This window comes from Eucalyptus grandis, chromosome 10 (assembly GCF_016545825.1).
Source record: "Eucalyptus grandis isolate ANBG69807.140 chromosome 10, ASM1654582v1, whole genome shotgun sequence".
Classification (NCBI taxonomy): domain Eukaryota; kingdom Viridiplantae; phylum Streptophyta; class Magnoliopsida; order Myrtales; family Myrtaceae; genus Eucalyptus; species Eucalyptus grandis.
Genome location: NC_052621.1, coordinates 2071453 through 2090129, shown reverse-complemented (window position 1 = coordinate 2090129; position 18677 = coordinate 2071453). Strand labels below are relative to the sequence as shown.

Here is an 18677-nt window from a genome sequence, read left to right as displayed (position 1 = left end):
AGAAAAGAAGAAGAGAGAAAAATTGATTCTAGAGATTGTCCTCGGAAATAAGAAGCTACTTTTTCTTTACTTCTTGTTTCTGTTTCAAATCTATTCCCGAAAACAAAAAAATAATTTTTTTTTTATTTTCAAAACAAAAATTTTACCATACATGTTTCTATTCTTTTTCATTCCCTTTCTCTGGAACAAAAGAATATGAATTTTTATTCCAAGAAATTTCCTTTCGAGTTTAAAAAAACATAAAGCAAGGATCTGGCCAGGTACCAAAGAAAACCTGACCTGATACAAACCATCCACACCCCTACACATCCAATCTAAATCTCCAAGGGAATGGACAAATGGATTGATCAACCGCTGCTACCACAATGATCATTCTTGACAGCATCGTGCTTCATAATATAACAATGGAACATTCATGGGAATTTTCTTTCTGTAATCAAGATTATTATGATTGATTCATATCAAATATATTACTACACAATATACGGATCGATCTAAACAAAATTTGAAACTTAAAACATCTTCCTCTACCCCAAAAAGAGAAGGTCGACATCGGTGATGGCTTTGTACACAAGCTCAAAGCGAGACGCCAGCTTTGTCCTCAGGTTTGGTCCACCGTCATCTTCATAGACCACAAAAATTGAATTTCCAAGAAAAAAGCTCCTTCTGCTTGCTGGAGATCGGCTCACTGATCACCTTCTGCCAAAAGAAAAATATTCGCAATGTACCATCAATGATCACTTCAGGAGTAATTACAAGCAACCAACAATTTATCAGTGTACCAAGGAAAACCCTCTTCATACAGGGTAAAGACAAATATATAAATATATATATAAAAGCGTCTAAATCATGCTGCGGCATGGATCATGGACTTCACCGCCTCATACTGTCGATGGATAAACCGTATAACACAACATGGAAAAAATAATACAGGGCATCTTGCATAGGTGCTGGTACAAATCTATAGAGAAGGTTTAAAGCTAGTGCATCTGATGCAAAGAAACAGGAGCTGATAACATACTTTGAGAAGAAATATTAAAAACTGATGCCAATTGAAACAGATGAAGCTTGAATTTCCGTGACTAGATCAAGAAGAGGAATCAATAAATCTATCAAAACAGTCAAACGTTGATTGCATTTCTTCGAATTAACATAGGTTCCATAAACTACTGAGACAATACACATTTCTTAGAACATTTGTCCCAAGATTGTGAATTTGAAAGGGGAAACATGGGAACGGTTGGGGTTGGAGCACACAAACTATGGTACAATGAAGAAAATAGCAAACTTGGGGCTAATTCCAAGGTTTGAGTGGATGCCTATTACAAGTGTGAGACTTGCGTTGAGGCTAAGTTTGCTAGGAAACCATTCAAATTGGTTGAAAAATTGAGTGAACCTCTACAATTAATCCATAGTGATCTACGTAATTTTAAAATCTGTAAAAAGTAGAGGTGAAAAGAAGTACTTCATTTTTATAGATTATTGTACTCAATTTTGTTACGTTTATTTATTAATTAGCAAAGATAAGGTTATGGGCATGTTTGTAAAGTATAAAAATGAGGTCAAAAACAACTTTGTAACGAATCAAGGTCTGACAGAAGAGGAGAATATAGTTTTTCAAATTTAAAGGAGTTATGTACTAGTTTGAGGATAATTCTCCAAATAACTACACCATACACTTTGCAACAAAATGGAGTTGTTGAATGGAAGAATAGAACTCTAAAAGAGATGGCTAACGCCATGCTCTTAACTTTGGGTTTATCTCAGACTTTGTGAGGGGAGGTAGTTTTAACTACAAACCATATTTTAGATAAAGTGCTTCACAATATGATGGATAATACTCCATATGAGTTATGGATTGAAAAGCTATAATTTTACAATTATTTGAAAGTATGGGGGTGCCTCGTCAAGGTGGCGATTTCTCCTCCTAAACAAACTTGATTGGACCTAAAACAATGGATTGCATATCTATCGATTATGCTCAATACAATAGTACATAGATTTTTGGTTCACAAATCTAAAAGCATGGAAATCCATGCCAATACTATCCTAGAATCAAGGGATATTGATTTTTTAAGCGAATATTTTGAAAATATTGGCAGTTATTTGTTCCCCGGTGCCAAGGAGGTGTTCTTTGCCCATAAACAGTTTATGTAGTATTTCATGACCTTTATGTAACGGAATCTTGCGCTAGTGCTATTAGATTGTAAAACACTATTATCCTTTCTCTTACAAATATTTAAGGCGTGCATGATAATCATTATATTTATCCATTTTTCTATTTTGCCTACACACCCGCTAGCCGATTGTCTAAGAGGAAGAAATTTTGTATCATTATCGAATGAATTTTTATTTCGGGAATAGAAATTTTATATTATTATTAAATGCGTATTTTTGCTCAAAAACTTGTCTGAGAAGTAAAAATAAAATAAAAATCAATTTTCTGGCCGTGGCTGTCGAAACGTCCTTTGAAGTCCACATTTCAAGCTGAGGACCGCCCCACCACACTTTTTTGGGTCAAACATGCCGGGTGTCCGAACCTTAACCCCTCCGAGTAGTCAGCTACTTCATCCGTAATCCCACCATCGTGAGCCACAGCAGTTCTGCATTTGGGTTTTGGGAGAGAGAGAGAGGGAGAAACACAGTAGAGCGAGTCAATCATGGCGATGAAGGTCCATGGAAGCACCATCTCCCCCTCGATGATGCGGGTCCTCGCTGCCCTCTTTGAGAAGGACCTCGATCAAATCCCTCCTTTTCAAAAGTTGAAGAAGCGAACAAAGGCTGAACTGAGGAAAGGTGGAAACCCAGGGAGGGAGAGGGGGAGGGGTGTAGACTTGGACTTGGACTTGGACTTGGACTTGTTTGCTATTCAGAATTTTAGTGAAGTGACTTTGGGTTTGGTCACTAGTTACATCGACTCGGACGTGTGGAAAAATCGAATGCTGAATCATCGAGATGAATTAGACCGTTTATCTTCCAAACCAACTAAGACGCCGTCCTTTTGTAGTTATGGAATAGTAATGACATGACATCATGTACCATGCGTTAGAATTAAAAAATTATAAAAAGTCATAAACTTCTTTTTTATATTATCAATTTAGTCTTAGATATTTTGATTTGACTTATTTAGCCTTTAACTCTTTCGACAATTTATTAATATTATTATTTAGATTAATTTTGACCAGAAATTATAACATGCACATTAACAATATTACATGACATGCCTAGAATTAGGGAAGGGTGGCGACCCTCGCCAATTGACTAGTGATGGTGTTGTGGCCCTCTCTCCTTGTTGCCAAGGCAAAAAAAGATTAGTAAAGAAAAGAAACCAGCTCTTAAATCTTTCTTTGCCTTAATTGATTCTTCAACTCCTTTACTTATTGTGCCTAGGAATAGGTTCGTTAGAATTGTTGTTCGAATCGTCATTTGAATCGTCTTAAGTTATTTCCATCTTTTTGCCTCCGGTATTCAACTTCTAAAGCTTCAAGATATTCAGTACCGCCTAGAAAGGGTGAGGATTGGTTGGCAACCTCGTGGGCCTAGGATTGAAAACAAAAGCAATAAGAAAAGAAAAAAACAAATTAATAAATTTTAAAAAAAAAAAAATTTAGAACATATCGTCCGAGGCATTTACATTAGTGATTCCTCGGGCATTTTAGTGATTCCGATCAACATTAACGCTAGATAAGACTAATTGGCATAATATAAAAAGATTTGATATTTAATTTATAAAATTAAAAAGTTTAAAACTGAATTAATAAAAATGTAAGACATTTTTTAGACAACTTTTCCAGAATTGGGTGAGCCTATTCCCTTTCTCACAAGCCGAACACAGACTCTACCCGCCCTTCGTTTCAGGTTCTCCCGGGGGCATCTGAATCTCCCTGAATCTCCTTAGAGTGGGCTACGTGAGCACAGAGAGAAAGAAACAAAATGTGGAAAAAAACCAAACCCAACCCGAACCATACTTCGAGTCTCAAAAAAACATAAAGCAAGGATCAGGTCAGGTACCAAAGAAAACCTGACCCGATACAAACCGTCGACACCCCTCCCCTACACATCCAATCTAAATCTCCAAGGGAATGGACACAAATGGATTGCTCAACCACTGCTACCATAATGATCATTCTTGACAGCATCGTGCTTCATAATAGAACAATTGAACATTGATGGGAATTCTCTCTGTGTTATCAAGATTATTTTGATTGATTCATATCAAATATATTACTACACAATATACAGATCGACCTAAACAAAATTTGAAACTTAAAACATCTTCCTCTACCCCAAAAAGAGGAGGCCAACATCGGTGATGGCTTTGTACACAAGCTCAAAGCGAGACGCCAGCTCTGTCCTCAGGTTTGGTCTACCGTCATCTTCATAGACCACAAAAATTGAATTTCCAAGAAGAAAGTTTCTCCTGCTTGCTGGAGATCGGCTCACTGATCACCTCCTGCCAATAGAAAAATATTTGCAATGTGCCATCAATGATCACTTCAGGAATAATTAATTACAAGGAACCAACAATTTATCAGTGTACCAAGGAAAACCCTCTTCATACAGGCTAAAGACACACACATATATATAAATAAAAGAGTCTAAATCATATGCTGCAGCTTGGATCATGGACTTCACCGCCTCATACTGTCAATGAATGAACCGTATAACACAACATGGAAAAAATAATACATGGTATCTTTCCTTGACAGCATATTTATTAGAAACAAAGAAGAAAGAACTGTAAATGAATTAAACCATGCAAACCATGCTATCTATTAACTCAAAGAAAGAACTATGCAAATCTCGCCAATAGCTCAAAGAAATAACTTTAATTGGACTTCGCCAACAATTGACAATACACAAAAAGTTCAGTCCACTAAAAAAAAATCACTAACCTTCTGTTTCTGGCTGTTGGAACGACCAGTCCCCTTTTCTCGAGGCTTTTAAATCGATCCTTTGCTAGAGTGCTACAACCCTGCATCACAACCATAGTGAGGAAAACTTAGCTATCCACATTCATATCCATGCCATAGAAAAACACAAGATGCTAAAAGGTTGAAACGAGATGAAAAACTCTCTTACTTTCAGCTGGCGGAGGGAACCAGTGATTTCTTCGGATAACAGAACTTGCATAGGTGCTGGTACAAATCTATAGAGAAAGGTTAAAGTTAGTGCATCTGATTCAAAGAAACAGGAACTGATTAAATACTTTGAGAAGAAATATAAAAACACTGAAGACAATTGAAACAGAAGAAACTTGAATTTCCGTGACTAGATCAAGAAGAGGAATCAATATATTTATCAAAAAAGTCAAACACTGATTGCATTTCTTCGAATTAACATAAGTTCCACAAACTACTGAGACGGTATGCATTTCTTAGAACATTTCTACCAAGATTGCTAATTTGAAAGGGGAAAGATTAAAAGAACAATCATCAGGAGTTTCAAGCAACACAGTAGATAAGTATCAGTATAGAAAATCAGGCACATACTTGTGCTTTCCCAGGCGTGGTGGACGTGACTTTAGTTTTTCCTGTTGAACAACAAATCGCCGGAGATGCCGTCTTTGCTTCTCCTCATCCTCTTTTGCAATTTCTTGAATAATATCTGGTAAACTGTGCAAAAGCAAGATGCCATAGTTAGTAAGGTTAGCTGAGACATAAATCTGCTTGGGCTCATGCATAGAATACTAGAAAAGCATAATTATCACACCTGTCAATTTCCTTGGACAGTTGCTCAATCTTCTTTGCTTCTGCTTCCTTCTTCAGCAAGTCCTTACGTCTTGCTCTCCGATTCAGTTTAACACGCGTCACAGGCTTTGTTTTGGATGACCTGCAAATGCATGATTTCAACTAGGAACGATTCATACCCCACACCAGCCAACTAAAGATGAAATTTTTCTGGTTGATGCTAGTCTAACAGGAACAGCCATTACAATAGCATGAACCAAAAAGATAACCAGAGCAAGCAAGTCAAGAGATACACCCACTTCACTCTAAAACTCCTATCTGCTATTTCCTTGAAGAATCACTCTAATATTGACAACTGACAAGTCACAAATTGTGAAACGAAAATCACCTATTTTCGGTTGCTTTATTCTCATCACCATCCAGATTTTCCAAGCCTGAATCATCATCACCCCCATCATCAGCCTCCAGGAAATACATCTGGGGCATTAAAAAGAGTTAACAGAGCCCCACTGAGGTATAACATGACATATTAAAGTAGACAAACAATTGAATCTCAAAAATAATAAACTTACATCTTCCTCAGCAATAACTTCACCTTGCACAGTTAATGGAACTGGTTCAGGACCTAACTCATGTTTATAGACTTTCTGCATCTCGTCTGCAACAGCACAGGCCAGAGAATCCTAGATCAAAGTAACATACCAAATAAGAGGTGATGCTACACACATCAAATTCATTGGCTCAATGCAATTCAATTGAGGGAGGCGTCAAGTCTCTCAAAAAAGCAAAAAAATACCTGGTGACTCTCAAAGGATGGATTGAATGAACAGCCAGAAGGCTCAACTTCTACTGCTGGAATAACTGAAGGCTTGGATTTCTGTTAAAATGGCGTAAACATCATAAGCAAATCCAATCAGGATTGGATAAAAGGCTGAAAACTTCCAAGAAATAGTGGCTTAGGGTTTTAGGAGCAGTAAAGAGCAAAACAGGTACATAAGAAATTCGGTTGGTACCTTCTTGAGCTTGCCATCAAATTCACCTGCAAAACCATTGAATGAACATTACATCACATGTGTCTCAAATGAACAATTTCTTGGAAAGACCACTATGAGAATTACAGAGCACCATACCTGTCCACAAGTCAACCATACCAGAAGCTGAGACAGAAGCATCCTATTAAAAGCAAAATTAAGAAGAAGGTAAGCCCTCATTCACCATTAATGAAACACCTCCAACAATTAGCTCACCTCATTATCACCTTGACCAGCAGTGTTCACAACTTCTTTTCTTTTCTTTCTGGATTTGTTACTGACAGAAGAGGGGACTGCTTGAACAAAGGGGTTCTTTTGCAGCACACTGTCAGTCCGAAGTACCTTTTCCCTTTGCTTCTCAATTTTACGCTTTACCGAAAGATCTAAACAAAAAGACACGACAAAGTATCACTCTTTAGTGACTTTTTCAAGATGAAGACTTTAATCACTCTTTCATCCAATTACACTATCCAAAAGTTAATCTGAATGTGGGTCGTAACCAGGCCCTCAAATCATTGCTAAAGGCATCAGAGAGAGCAGACATGCGGACCCAAAGATTCAATCTCCGTGCACATTACCATGCTTCCTTCATGAAATATATCCAGAGCATCGGCTTATTGTACACAGATAATGCATTTATAAAACACTGTTCAACTTTTTAGTTTTCTAAAGAAATATCTACCCAAACAATTATAAAATGTCACTGCTAGTTCAGTAGAAGAGCAAATGGCTGAGAGACAATGCAAGCACAAACCACACCTCACTAATAAGCAACGCAAGGGAGAAATTTCTACCAAGGTTTCTACTCAATATGATTCTACTCTATGTTAAAAAAATGACAAGATGAAATTAGACCAATAATGAAGTTGCAAGATATGATTCTTTTTTTTGTTATTTTTTTAAACATCATATGTTTACAAAATGTAGGTCGCAACCAGGCCCTCAAATCAGAGCCTCAGAGGCATCAGGGAGAGCAGACAAGTTGACCCAAATCCTCAATCTCCGTGCACATTACCATGCTTCCTTCATTAAACAGATATCCAGAGCATCGGCTTATTATGCACAGAGCGCAAGCAAGATCACGCTATCAAACGAAAAGACATATGAGCCAATGTCGCGACAAAGCGCCAGGATTTACTCCACTCTAGACAAGTTGCAAGGACACCTGCATTTCACCTTTTTTTTTCCCAACTAATACAACCAATGCCGACCCGTAAAAGGTATAAGCATAATCTCCCAGAGATGCACGAATCATCACTAAATAACCGCTTCATCCGCACAAGGGCGCAGTCCAATCATAGCTCAAATCAGATAAAACCAAATGCATATGCGGGAAGCAATTAACCCAACACAACCACCAACGGATCCTTCACGCTCATGAACAAGAAACACAAGCCAAGTTTTTTTTTTTTTTTTTTTTTTTTCCTTTTGTGTTCAGGAACCAAAGCCAAGTTCACGTCAACACGATGGAGGCACCCAACAAAGCACCGTCAGCAAAGCATAAGAGGCAGAGAGAGAGAGAGAGATTGCAATGCTACCTCTGGACTTATCGACGACGAAGAGGGACTCGCTGGGGACAGCGGCGAGGGAACCGCCGGAGAGGGCGTCCTTGGTGGACTTCTCGAAGAAGTCGTGGATGTCCTCCGTGCTGATGTTCGCCCTCCACGCCTTCTTCCCCTTCCTCGACCCCTTCGACACCTTCCCCATCTCTCTCTCTCTCTACCCCTGCGTGCGCGAGCTCAGCAATGGAGGTTTTTTCGCTCTGAGAGCTGGAATCAGCAGCGGAGCTCAGCTTATATATAGCCTCAAATTAGGGTTTTTCCCAGTCCGCCGAAGAAAGAAAATGAATTCGAGGTAGAGGGCCGCCCGGGGGAGTTTCTGTTGGGCCGTCAAGGCTCTCGTGAGGCCCATCTATATTTTAAGGTCCAGCCCATAGAACTAACTTTTTTACCATTTTGTCCATGAAACCGTACCCATCTATATATTTGCCAAAATAATATATATATATATCTACATGAAATTTTATTTTGATGAATTGATCCACATAGTCTTCTATTATTTTGCAATTGCAGCAATTCATAAAATTACTCAAAGATTTTTTGTCAAATATTACATATCCAAAAAAAAAAAAAAATTGAAAAAGCTGACTTGCCCTTTGTTGTCTTTTGATTGCACCATCTCTGGATACATAAAATTGTCAAGGGCAAGTTAGCAAGCCTCGTGGTCCATTTACATAGAGCTTCCTGCTTTTGTTCAAGTACAACTCAAATGGAGACAAAGTAGTAGTTCAAGCAAACTGCTTCAATGGCTTTGATGATGCTTTGGGAGTAGAGGAACATTCTGAGAGGGTGGCGATGGTGTGACGCTCTCTCGGGGCTCTTCATTCGTCTCCTCTTTCGCCTTCCCCCACAGTACGCTATAGAATCCGATGGACATTATAATCGCTCCGATGAGACTGTGAATTCGCACGTATCCAAAGCATCAGCAACACAATGAAATGAAACTAGAACATTAACTCATGCTTGAAGAGTAAATTTTTCCAACTGCATCCACTACCTTCCGAGATAAAGTGCATCGCCAAGAAAGAAGAAGCCCATTAAGATGGCGATGACAACCGACGCTGGCTTGAACATCGCAACATAGAACGGACCTTTCAGGCGGATCGCCCAGACGTGAAAACAGTTGCGCAGGCAGTGCGCAAAAAGTCCCTAGAATCCACAAGGCCAAGAGGCGTGCAAAACACACGACACGCTATAATAATCAAAATGCATGTTCTTGATCGAGTTAATATGGGACTGGTTTATATGTATAGTCATTCTCTTACCGAGCATATTACAGAGGCGAGTCCTACATCGCTTACCCTCCAAGCATTAGCGTCATGTTCTGCAGCTAAAGCGACGATTGCAGCAATGATGCACACGAAGATATTGTGAAAGAAGGGCACGGTCAGTTCAGCTGGATAGTCCTCCATTATCTGTGCCTGCATGTTCATGTTTCAACGCTCATTTTGATTATCCTAAATTATTTCTCTTGTGCTCGGAAAAGTTAAAGTTGTGTAGTAGCATAGCGTGTACCATAACAATGTAGTACAATGGAACAAGAATGTATTCGGCCGTAAGAAAAGCCCCTCCCAGGACCCAGTTCGAGCTTGACGAGCTCAGAAGCAGATCAAATGAGAAAGGCCATTTCAGAGCGGCGGTAATAACTGGAGGACCTTTGTAGAGAGTGACAACAAATGCACCAGATATGGACAGAATGGTCCCGATGATCTTGGCCTGACTGCTGCTGCTCTTCAGTGATACTTTCTCCATCCTTTATGTTGAGGAAATGAAGAAATACATATCATGCTCAGCTGAGGAAACAGTTTAATTCAGTAGACAAATTATAGCATTAGGCAGTTAACATTTTATGTACTATTGGTGATACGTCTGACTATGTTGCAGCATAATTTGCTAACATGCTGCGCGGCTCTCATTGCTGAATCAATGGTAGTCTAGTCACAGGGTTTCAGTTATAAAACATTGACAATAAACATGGTTCAATTAGAAGCATCAAATGTCACAGGTACACTTCAACAGCAGGACTCGAGATCTCAAAATAAGCACAATGATGACATAGACCAGGCATGTTATCATTTACAAGAAAAGTTGCAAGCAGTTGGAGAAAATTCCAATTTGAAGAGCTCTATTGCAAATGTGTTAGTTTTTCTTACATAATTGCAATCGACTACAACCCTGAATTGATAAGCAAAATCTTAATCACAATCAATCAGGCATTACACAATCCCTACAAGGGGGGAGAATAACCTGAAAAGGATGGCAAGTATGAAAGTGAGAGCCGGAGTGAGGTTGCTGAGGGCTGAATTAAGAGTTGGAGAGCTGAAACTAATCCCAGTATAGCCCATGATCTGTGATAAACCCCTGCTCTTCCCCAGAAAAGAATAGCACCCAAAAAATATTTACAACTGAAAAGGCAAAGAAGCGAAGCAAAGCAAAGCAGCCAGTTCAAAAAGGTCTCACAAAAAAATGGGAGACCCATTTCTCGGCTTCGCCTTTTCTTTCCTGTGCAAACTTGGCACAAGATCAATGTTCAAACTTGTAGAGACAATTACCCAATGAGGCCAAGAAGACCAATTTTGGCCAGTATGGCCAAGCTGAGAGGAGGAAGTGCTCTTGATCTGGACAGAGAAACCAAGAGCAAAATTCAGCTGATGATAGTCCTCACAAAGATTAGATTTGTACCCATTTGACAGGGGAGAGAGAGAGAGAGATATATATATATACCTGTAGGACATGAAGGGAGCAGGAAGAAGAACAAGAACAGAGACAGCATAAGCATAGACAACGAAGACATGGTGGCTCAACCCTCTCAAGGTGGCTGCTTTGAACAGCGTGTACACCCCCACACATATGCTCTCTATCACCACCATTGCCATGAATAGAAGCACCTCCATGTACCAGTCACACCTCCTCCTTGCCATCTCTCTCTCTCTCTCTCTCTCTTACGCACGCCCGCACAGAAAATAGGGAAACCAAATGAGATGCTTCAGTATCAGTTATATCTACACCTGATGTTTCTACTTTCCTAAGGTCTCTTCATCAGAGAGGCAGTGCTCGAGCGGCCGGACTAACCACTGTCGCTGCAGCCTAGTCTTTACAAGAGACAGATGCTCCCGCCGTCAATTATTGAAAATACCGATAGAAACAAGCAGATTCCTTTGACATGTCTATGAAAGAAACATGAAGGACTCGTGTCTAGTCAGTCCTTTTCTGAATGATATCTAGCGTCGCATGCGGGTAAGCGGTACATTCCCGGTGCTGTTCTGTTCATTATTCAGCCCGGGGGAGGAGGGTTGCCCACCACTTAAAATTTAAGAACGTAGGACAAAAGATCGTGTAGCTTTTTCATCATGGGGTATCAGACGAGAGCTCTCGACAATATATTATTGTCTTTTGGGGGCTCTAGAGAGTGCCGCCCTTCTTTAGTTTCTGTTTCACTAAAGGTGAACAGGAAATGGGGAATCTAAGTCGCAGTTCATAATTGCCGCAGTTCATAATTGCATTGACGGTTCATGTGAACGAATAGTTTAGACTTGAAGCAAAATGATTGAAAAGATTCAGAAATCCAATCATCGGAAAAAGGTATGATTGTTTAAACTTGTAATTTTAGTTGCGATTGAGAAGATTTAGTATAAAACAAAGAAAAGAAAAGATGCTTTGTTTATTTTGCGAAAAGTGTGATCCAAAAAATATGTTCCCAAAAATGATTATTTATATCGCTTGAAATATTAGCTAATAAAACATGTTTGTATTATCGACAATAATTTATATTTAAATATTTTTGTGAATCGTGGAAAATATTTTTTTATTCATTTATTTTTATAAGTAATAAAATAATAATTTTTGGAAAAATGTCATCCAAATCATTCATTTTCTGTGAAATTCATTAGGAATTCTTCGTAATTTTTTTAATAATTTGCTTTGTTATTTTTTTTTTTTTGAAAATAATTTCCTTTAATAAATGAAGATAGACAAATCTTAAACATCTCAACTTCTTTCACCCACAAAAACAAAGGAGCAAACGGATCAAGAATAAAACACACTACTCAACGAAATTCATTAATAACATCTTTCTATAAAAAAAAAGTAATAATTGATTAATGCTAATGGTTTGAACAAAGGAAATATAAAGAAAGAATGGTTTGAATGAAAAAAATGAATACGTTTTTTCTTTGTCCCGGTCGGTAATGAGTCCTTTGGTTAGTGGGTCTTGTTTCTTTTTATTTGCTTTTTTTTTATTTTTGGTCGAATTATTTTTATGTGTTCAGTTAGTGGAACATGTGGCTTTCAAAGAGAGAAACACAATCATTCATAGCTCCTCTGTTTTTGCACTAAATTACATGTATAGTATTAGATTTGAAGAGCAGGAATCGGTTTGTCATCAAATGGGTTTGCAAAATTCATTTTCCATGTAATATTGCATGCTGTGTATTTGGATAGCTATTCTGACTCCTATTATACTTGTGTCACCTGAAAGAAAGAGCCTTTGTGCTTGTCCTAGGGGTTTCTACAAATTCCTCTGCGGTTAGATCCTCGAGATTATTTTCGCCATTGACTAAAAATGTGAGTAAATCTCAGTCATCGATCACAAATCTTTGAAATGTTTTAAGCATTAGAAGTTTATTGACAAAATGCACGTGATTACGATGGAGCTTTGAAGGAATTTCTTATTTCTAGAGATCTCAGAAGCTCTCGCCCATCTTTTCCTATGAGCTGATGCTGCAGAACTGACTGTAAAAAGATATTACCTACCCCATGTGAGAGTACGGGGGTAGTGAGTCAACTTTTACTTTTAGTAAAATCGCACATGGTTCAATAACGTTTCATTAATCGATTTTTATGGATGTCGAAAAGATTTTGATTGCTCAAGATTTAAAATACCGTACATACCCCTTAATCTTGTAAGTTCAGGAGCACTATCGTCACTGACAACAATAACATTACTCAAATCAAAAGTACCCCGACTACAAAAAGTTTCATCATACGAGCTTAGAAAAAGGTATCCCTGATGCTAATAAGCAAAGCCAATAGCCTTCACTGCCCACAAAGAAGCCTATCTGACTGAAACAGAGACCCCCCCTTCCATGTATCAGCATCGGCATCCTAACTCGAACCCCAAACACGACACCTCTAATTACTCGATCAACACATGGAATTACTCCATTGTCAAGGACATCATTCCTCTCTTTTCGAACGAAGTAAATCAGTCCATTCTGGGTCAATTTTCTTTTTTCTTTTTGGTCAGAAAATATAGTCAAGCGTCATTACTTCATATAGTTTCTTCATAACAAAAAACACGGGCCTTAGAAACAATAAGGTCCCATAAAGTACTAGGAGGATCAATAAGCCAATCTCTAGAAAGATAATTATCTCTATGAGCTTTAGCTACCCAGTCTGCTACTTTATTTGCTTCTTTTGGGCAATGGGCTATACTCAAGTTTTCAAATTGGGCCATCTCTAATTTGCAGGCGTTGACAATAGTTTCCTCCTCTCACGAAGCCTTTTTTTGATACGTCACTGCCCTTATCACATTTAACTTGTTTGACTCCACACTTAAGTTCAGCGAAGTGTTCCTCCTCAGATATCGACACACCTCCAACAAAGCTAGGGTTTCAGTTTGGCTTGATGGTGCTGCGGAAACTGTCTTCGCAGACCCATCCACCACTCTTCTAGTTTTGTCTCTACAGACACGCTATGCTGCCTTCTGATTTGCCTGCCTCTATCCTGTCAATTTCAAAGGGTGTCTTTGCAAACGCTTTACCTTTCAAGTGCTGCAGAACCCAGTCAAACACAGAGCTCTAACCACCCATTAGTCTCTGGATTCCACTTGAGTTCAGCAACTCCTCCAACCTTGTTTAGAAAAGCATTCACAAAAGAGATGCTGTCTAGTCTCTTGAGCTGATCCACATAACAAGCATTGGTCATTGATTTGCTGCCATTTTATACTTGTATCCAGTGATGCAATCTGTAATGAACAGCCAGCTGTGATGAAAGCAAATTTTGGCACATTTGGGTGAAATCACACCATTCCATGTCATCAAATCCTCTGTTTTCTTTCCTTAATTAGCTTCCAGGCATCAACAAAGTCAAAACTTCAAGATTGAGAATGAGTGATCTATTAGGATGCATGTGTGGGTGAGTTATGTTAGAGAAATCCCACAATAGAAATTGATGTAGTGTAAAGCATTTAATATATTCTAATTGGCTTATAACTCATTTGCTTAAATTTTTGAGCGAATGTGGATCTCCCTAAATATATTAATGGGCTTAGACTTCAGCTCCCTTTTGGTGATCTCCCCGGACGAAGGTATCAGACTTCTGCCATGCTCTCAACATGATCACCTTTATCTTCTTTATCAGCACAAGCAGCAAATGAACCACAGAAAGCACTCTAATGTGCACTAATTGGTCTGATCTTGTAGGGCGCCAACACCTCATTTCCTGTAATAACCTCAGCCAGCTAGGACATCTTGAGGGTGCCAATTGACAAACCACAAGCAGGTTTTTCGATGATTGAGACTAAATAATGATTTAACTGGCTTAACTTTGGCAAAGCACGACGGAATGATACAGTTTGGTTACTATAGCTGCCAAATCCGTATAACAATTATGTGAGACCACCATCAAAGAGACTATACGTACATAGGATAGGGAAATATTTTCACCTAAGCCGGTTGTATGTTCACTTAGTTCGTGCCATTGTTGGAAAAAAAGAATGTAAACCGTCATCAGCATATGTCACCTTGAGATACATTTATAGCAGCAATCATTATAAAAGCAACATGTAACTACTAATTGTACACATCAAAATGGACTATATTGGAAGCAAGAGACTGGGTATTCTAGCACGTTATCGCTCAGTTGTGTGCTTGGAGTGACGCCCTTCATCCACACCGACCACGCAATCTGGTTTTTGGGGTCAATGGGCAACCAAAACTTGATCCTTTTGGACTCAGATCAATGAAAAATATAACACCGACACCTATTTGTGTAGGCTAACGTAGGGCAAGGATCCTTTTCACAAATTTTCCAAGCAGCATCCATCTTCAATCCATCTGCAGAAATTACTTCTCATCTGTCTTAGCAATCATCGCAGTAGAGGGACTCTTTGCAAGGGTGGTGATTCCATCCGAGACTCCGCAGACTCCTCAACCATTTCCTCTTTCGCCTTCCCCCACATTACGATATAGAACCCGATGCACAGTATGGTCGCTCCTACAATGCTGCGTATTCGCAGCGTACAAAAGCAACTGTCATTTGAGGCGTATACAGTAGGACAGCATAAGTAGCTTTTCTTTTCTTATAATACAGAGTCTAGTGCGTTGATAAAAACAAATGATACACTATATGCACATGGAAAACGGATCAATTGAGGGAGGGGCATGGATGCATTTTTGAATTTTTCTACCTAATCAACAAGGACAAATTTTTGTCTGTTAAGACTTGTGCACGTTATTTTATGGTGGTTGGTTTTCCAAAACATTTGTGCGCAACACGTTTTAAGCCACATTGATTGATCATTACATGGATGAAATCAGCGCGATGTTTTCGCGATTCAACATAAAGCAGAACTCAACATTTTTGTGATTTATCTTACCTTCCAAGATGAAGCCTGTCGCCAAGAAAGAAGACACCCATGGCAACAGCCACAGGATTCGACAATGGCTTGAACATTGCAACATAGAAAGGGCCTTTCAACCGGATTGCCCATGTGTGAACTATGTTGTTTAAGCATTGTCCAAAAAAGCTCTAAAACAAAGCAAAGAGGAGGGCAAGTAAGCATTGCATGCGCCTTTTATTAATCTAATGTGATCATATTTGTTTGATTGTTTCCTCACCGAGAATATCACCGAGACCAGTCCTATACCCCACACTCTCCATGCACTCATATCAGGTTCTGTTACTAGACAGACAATGGCGGTCATGAAGCTCACGACCACATTGTAGAGGAAGATTACAGTCGACTCTGCTGGCTACTCCTTCATTATCTGTGTCTGCAGGATCACATGTCGAATATCAGATAATTTCAAGTCAAGTCCTAACTACAGCACTTGGAAAACAGAAAGAAGGTTAGCATACGATAAGAATGTACCACAGAGTGACCAAAATATTTTTAGCAGTGAGGAGAATCCCCCCAATGATCCAATTTGAGTTCGATGCTTGCACTAGTGCATAAGGCGGAGGTTTCGCAGTGAAGATAACTGAGGGACCTTTGTAGAGAGTGATGACAGAAGCACCAGAAATTGACAGTCCAGTCCCGATGATCTTGGCCTGACTACTTCTTCTGTTCAATGACAACTCCTCCATCCTTATTTTATGAAGAAAACAAGCAAATTGGAAGGCATTACATCAATATTAATAGTTTGTCGAAAAGTGTCATCATTACTAGTAATTTACATGACTAACAGCTTTAACAAACAGTCAGTGACTCTGATCCACGTGTTCGTTGTACAACATCGAGTCATTAACTTGATTTTAATCAGGATTTGCAAAATATGGAGTGAGTTAACAGCATAAGCTTGTAGAAAGACAAACCGAGCAAAATCATGAGATCATCAGATCAGGAGAATTATGATAGAGAAGCCAAACAATTATAATTTACAAGGTAGAATGCCACTCAAGGAACCACAGACAACTAGTATCGAAAGAACTCATTTTTGGGACCTGAAAAGGCACGCAATTATGAAAGTGAGAGCCGGAATGAGGTTGCTGATGGCTGAAGCTAAAGTTGGAGAACTCATGCTAATCCCAGCATAGCCCAAAATCTGTGCAAAACCCCTGCTCTCCCAGTAATTCAGAAAACAAATAACCCAATATACAAGTAAGAAAATAACAAAAAAGCAAAATGACCAATCTAAACAATTCCAAGAATTGTGATCCTTCTCTGCTGGCTAGCGCAACAGCCCAGACATTGGGCGGGGTGGGATCAGATACATATCCAATGACCGGCATCCCCTGGTGGGGCCGACGCCAGTGATAGATGCACGGTCGCACATCCTGAAAAACACGTAGTTTTTTGAACTGTACATACCCTACAAGTCCAAGAAGGCCAAGTTTGGCAGCTATGGGCAAGCTGAGATGAGGAAGCGCTCTCGATCTGCAAAGACATACAAGAAATTCAGTCAAAGTGAATATCTCACCATGAACCTTCCTTCGTTTTGTATGTTTTCGCAGAGGTGAAGTGGCGTACTTGTGAGTGAAGAATGGAGCAGGAAGAAGAAGAAGAGCAGCGAGGCCATAAGCGTAGACGATGAACACATGGTAACTCATCCCTCTCGAGTTGGCCGCTTTGAACATTGTGGTCACCCCTACCCCGATGCTGTCCATGGTGATCACAGCTGAAAATGGTAGCACATCTCTGTAACAGTATCTCTCCCCCCTCTCTCTCTCTCTCTCTCTCTCTCTCTCTCTCTGTGACCACACTCCCAGACACAGAGACAACCAGGCGCATAAAACACACAGGTTTCAGTTCCAATGGTTTCCGGTTATCCAAGGTTTCATAGGATCAGAGGAACAAGCGCATGCATTCTAATGAGTGATGATTGTGAATGATAATGGCAGGTTGGACAGATGAAGAGTCTTTTTATTCATAACTCGTTGAATAGTGCATGCACTTCCTGAGTCACCAATCAGCGGTGACCCCCCAACCATGTTTGAATATAAAGAAACGAGATGATTAGTTGTCGATTGGTCCTCAAATTTGGCGAGGTTTTTCTACATCCGTGCACAAACTTTTCTTGATTTAATTAGTTTAACTTACTTGTTTTATTAATACGGCTCGTTCTTCCTGTACTATACGCGTAATTCACTATATGTGTGAATAAAATCACTTTACTGCAAGCCAACTAGTAGATGTGCTTGTCCATTTTGTCGGGCACAATGCTCCCTCTATAGAGACACTGCCGGAGCGATTTGAGTTCTTCGTGGGTCCACTCGGCAATCGTCACGGTGTCGCTTGGCATGGACTTGTGTGAGTCCGAGTCCAGCATGTTCTCGAAGTTTGTGAGCTTGGCATGGACTTGCTGGTTTACACATTTGCTGTTGGTTTACATTCAATTCAAGTAAAATAGTTACCACAACATATCGACCTAATATACATTCCATCATCACTAATTTATATTTGAGAATAAGCAAAAATATTGTACAAATAGTATTTGTCGAAATCATTCATTCGTTCGTTCAAAACAAGTACATTTCTCAACACATTTACAACTATGGCAGTTGGAGAAATTCTCATCTTCCAGTACTTTATATTTCATCATTAAGTAGGATAGACAAAAAAACAGCAACACAATAAACGCTTGGTAACACTTCCATTCAATTTTCATTTTTGAAATTCTGTTCTTTAGACGGTTAACAGAAGATGCTTGAGCTTGAGCTTGCATTGAGTCAACATC

General features: G+C 39.3%; 4 protein-coding genes and 2 non-coding genes across 7 annotated transcripts; all 6 read right to left on the bottom strand.

Moving 5' to 3' along the window:
• Positions 1–658: 658 nt before the first annotated feature.
• LOC104421022 (ribosome biogenesis protein NOP53) lies at positions 659–8477 on the bottom strand. Of its 2 annotated transcripts, none has more exons than XM_010032835.3 (12): positions 8260–8477; positions 6938–7104; positions 6821–6863; positions 6704–6729; positions 6487–6567; positions 6263–6373; positions 6079–6167; positions 5713–5832; positions 5493–5615; positions 5083–5149; positions 4896–4975; positions 659–699 (listed from the first exon to the last, which is right to left on the bottom strand). In XM_010032835.3, the coding sequence occupies exons 1-12, from the start codon at positions 8426–8428 to the stop codon at positions 693–695; spliced, it is 1083 nt and encodes a 360-aa protein (XP_010031137.2). In that variant the 5' UTR covers positions 8429–8477; the 3' UTR covers positions 659–692. The 2 variants fall into 2 exon arrangements, with proteins under 2 accessions (XP_010031137.2, XP_010031136.2); XM_010032834.3 differs by lacking the exon at positions 659–699 and adding an exon at positions 4080–4453.
• Positions 7206–7315, bottom strand: LOC120289253. The gene has a single exon (XR_005547177.1). It is a non-coding gene; the product is annotated as a small nucleolar RNA snoR100 (small nucleolar RNA).
• On the bottom strand, positions 7641–7752 carry LOC120289254. Its single transcript, XR_005547178.1, has one exon. It is a non-coding gene; the product is annotated as a small nucleolar RNA snoR100 (small nucleolar RNA).
• Positions 8478–8776: 299 nt separating the features above from the next.
• LOC104421020 (WAT1-related protein At3g28050) lies at positions 8777–11566 on the bottom strand. The gene is made up of 7 exons (XM_010032832.3): positions 11005–11566; positions 10833–10898; positions 10528–10641; positions 9796–10033; positions 9546–9701; positions 9278–9429; positions 8777–9176 (listed from the first exon to the last, which is right to left on the bottom strand). The coding sequence occupies exons 1-7, from the start codon at positions 11199–11201 to the stop codon at positions 9023–9025; spliced, it is 1077 nt and encodes a 358-aa protein (XP_010031134.2). The 5' UTR covers positions 11202–11566; the 3' UTR covers positions 8777–9022.
• A 3476-nt stretch (positions 11567–15042) lies between these two features.
• LOC120288897 (WAT1-related protein At3g28050-like) lies at positions 15043–16253 on the bottom strand (the record flags this gene model as incomplete). Its single annotated transcript, XM_039303139.1, has 3 exons — positions 15043–15503; positions 15878–16029; positions 16119–16253. Coding segments are annotated over 3 exons (423 nt in total), but the record flags the coding sequence as incomplete, so codon positions are not given.
• Positions 16254–17139: 886 nt separating this feature from the next.
• On the bottom strand, positions 17140–17687 carry LOC108955532 (WAT1-related protein At3g28050; the record flags this gene model as incomplete). The annotated part of the gene is made up of 2 exons (XM_039303650.1): positions 17471–17687; positions 17140–17377 (listed from the first exon to the last, which is right to left on the bottom strand). Coding segments are annotated over exons 1-2 (375 nt in total), but the record flags the coding sequence as incomplete, so codon positions are not given.
• Between the last annotated feature and the right edge of the window lie 990 nt (positions 17688–18677).

What these genes read in the sequence shown, in the direction of transcription:
- LOC104421020 (XM_010032832.3), bottom strand. Translation starts at nt 11,201, where the DNA reads ATGGCAAGGAGGAGGTGTGACTGGTACATGGAGGTGCTTCTATTCATG. An exon ending in GGTCTTCTTGGCCTCATTGG is followed by an intron (nt 10,642 to 10,832) that starts GTAATTGTCTCT and finishes GGGGAAGAGCAG; the next exon opens with GGGTTTATCACAGATCATGG. An exon ending in CATTGTACTACATTGTTATG is followed by an intron (nt 9,702 to 9,795) that starts GTACACGCTATG and finishes ATGAACATGCAG; the next exon opens with GCACAGATAATGGAGGACTA.
- LOC104421022 (XM_010032835.3), bottom strand. Translation starts at nt 8,428, where the DNA reads ATGGGGAAGGTGTCGAAGGGGTCGAGGAAGGGGAAGAAGGCGTGGAGG. An exon ending in CTGGTCAAGGTGATAATGAG is followed by an intron (nt 6,864 to 6,937) that starts GTGAGCTAATTG and finishes TGCTTTTAATAG; the next exon opens with GATGCTTCTGTCTCAGCTTC. An exon ending in CATCCTTTGAGAGTCACCAG is followed by an intron (nt 6,374 to 6,486) that starts GTATTTTTTTGC and finishes ACTTTGATCTAG; the next exon opens with GATTCTCTGGCCTGTGCTGT.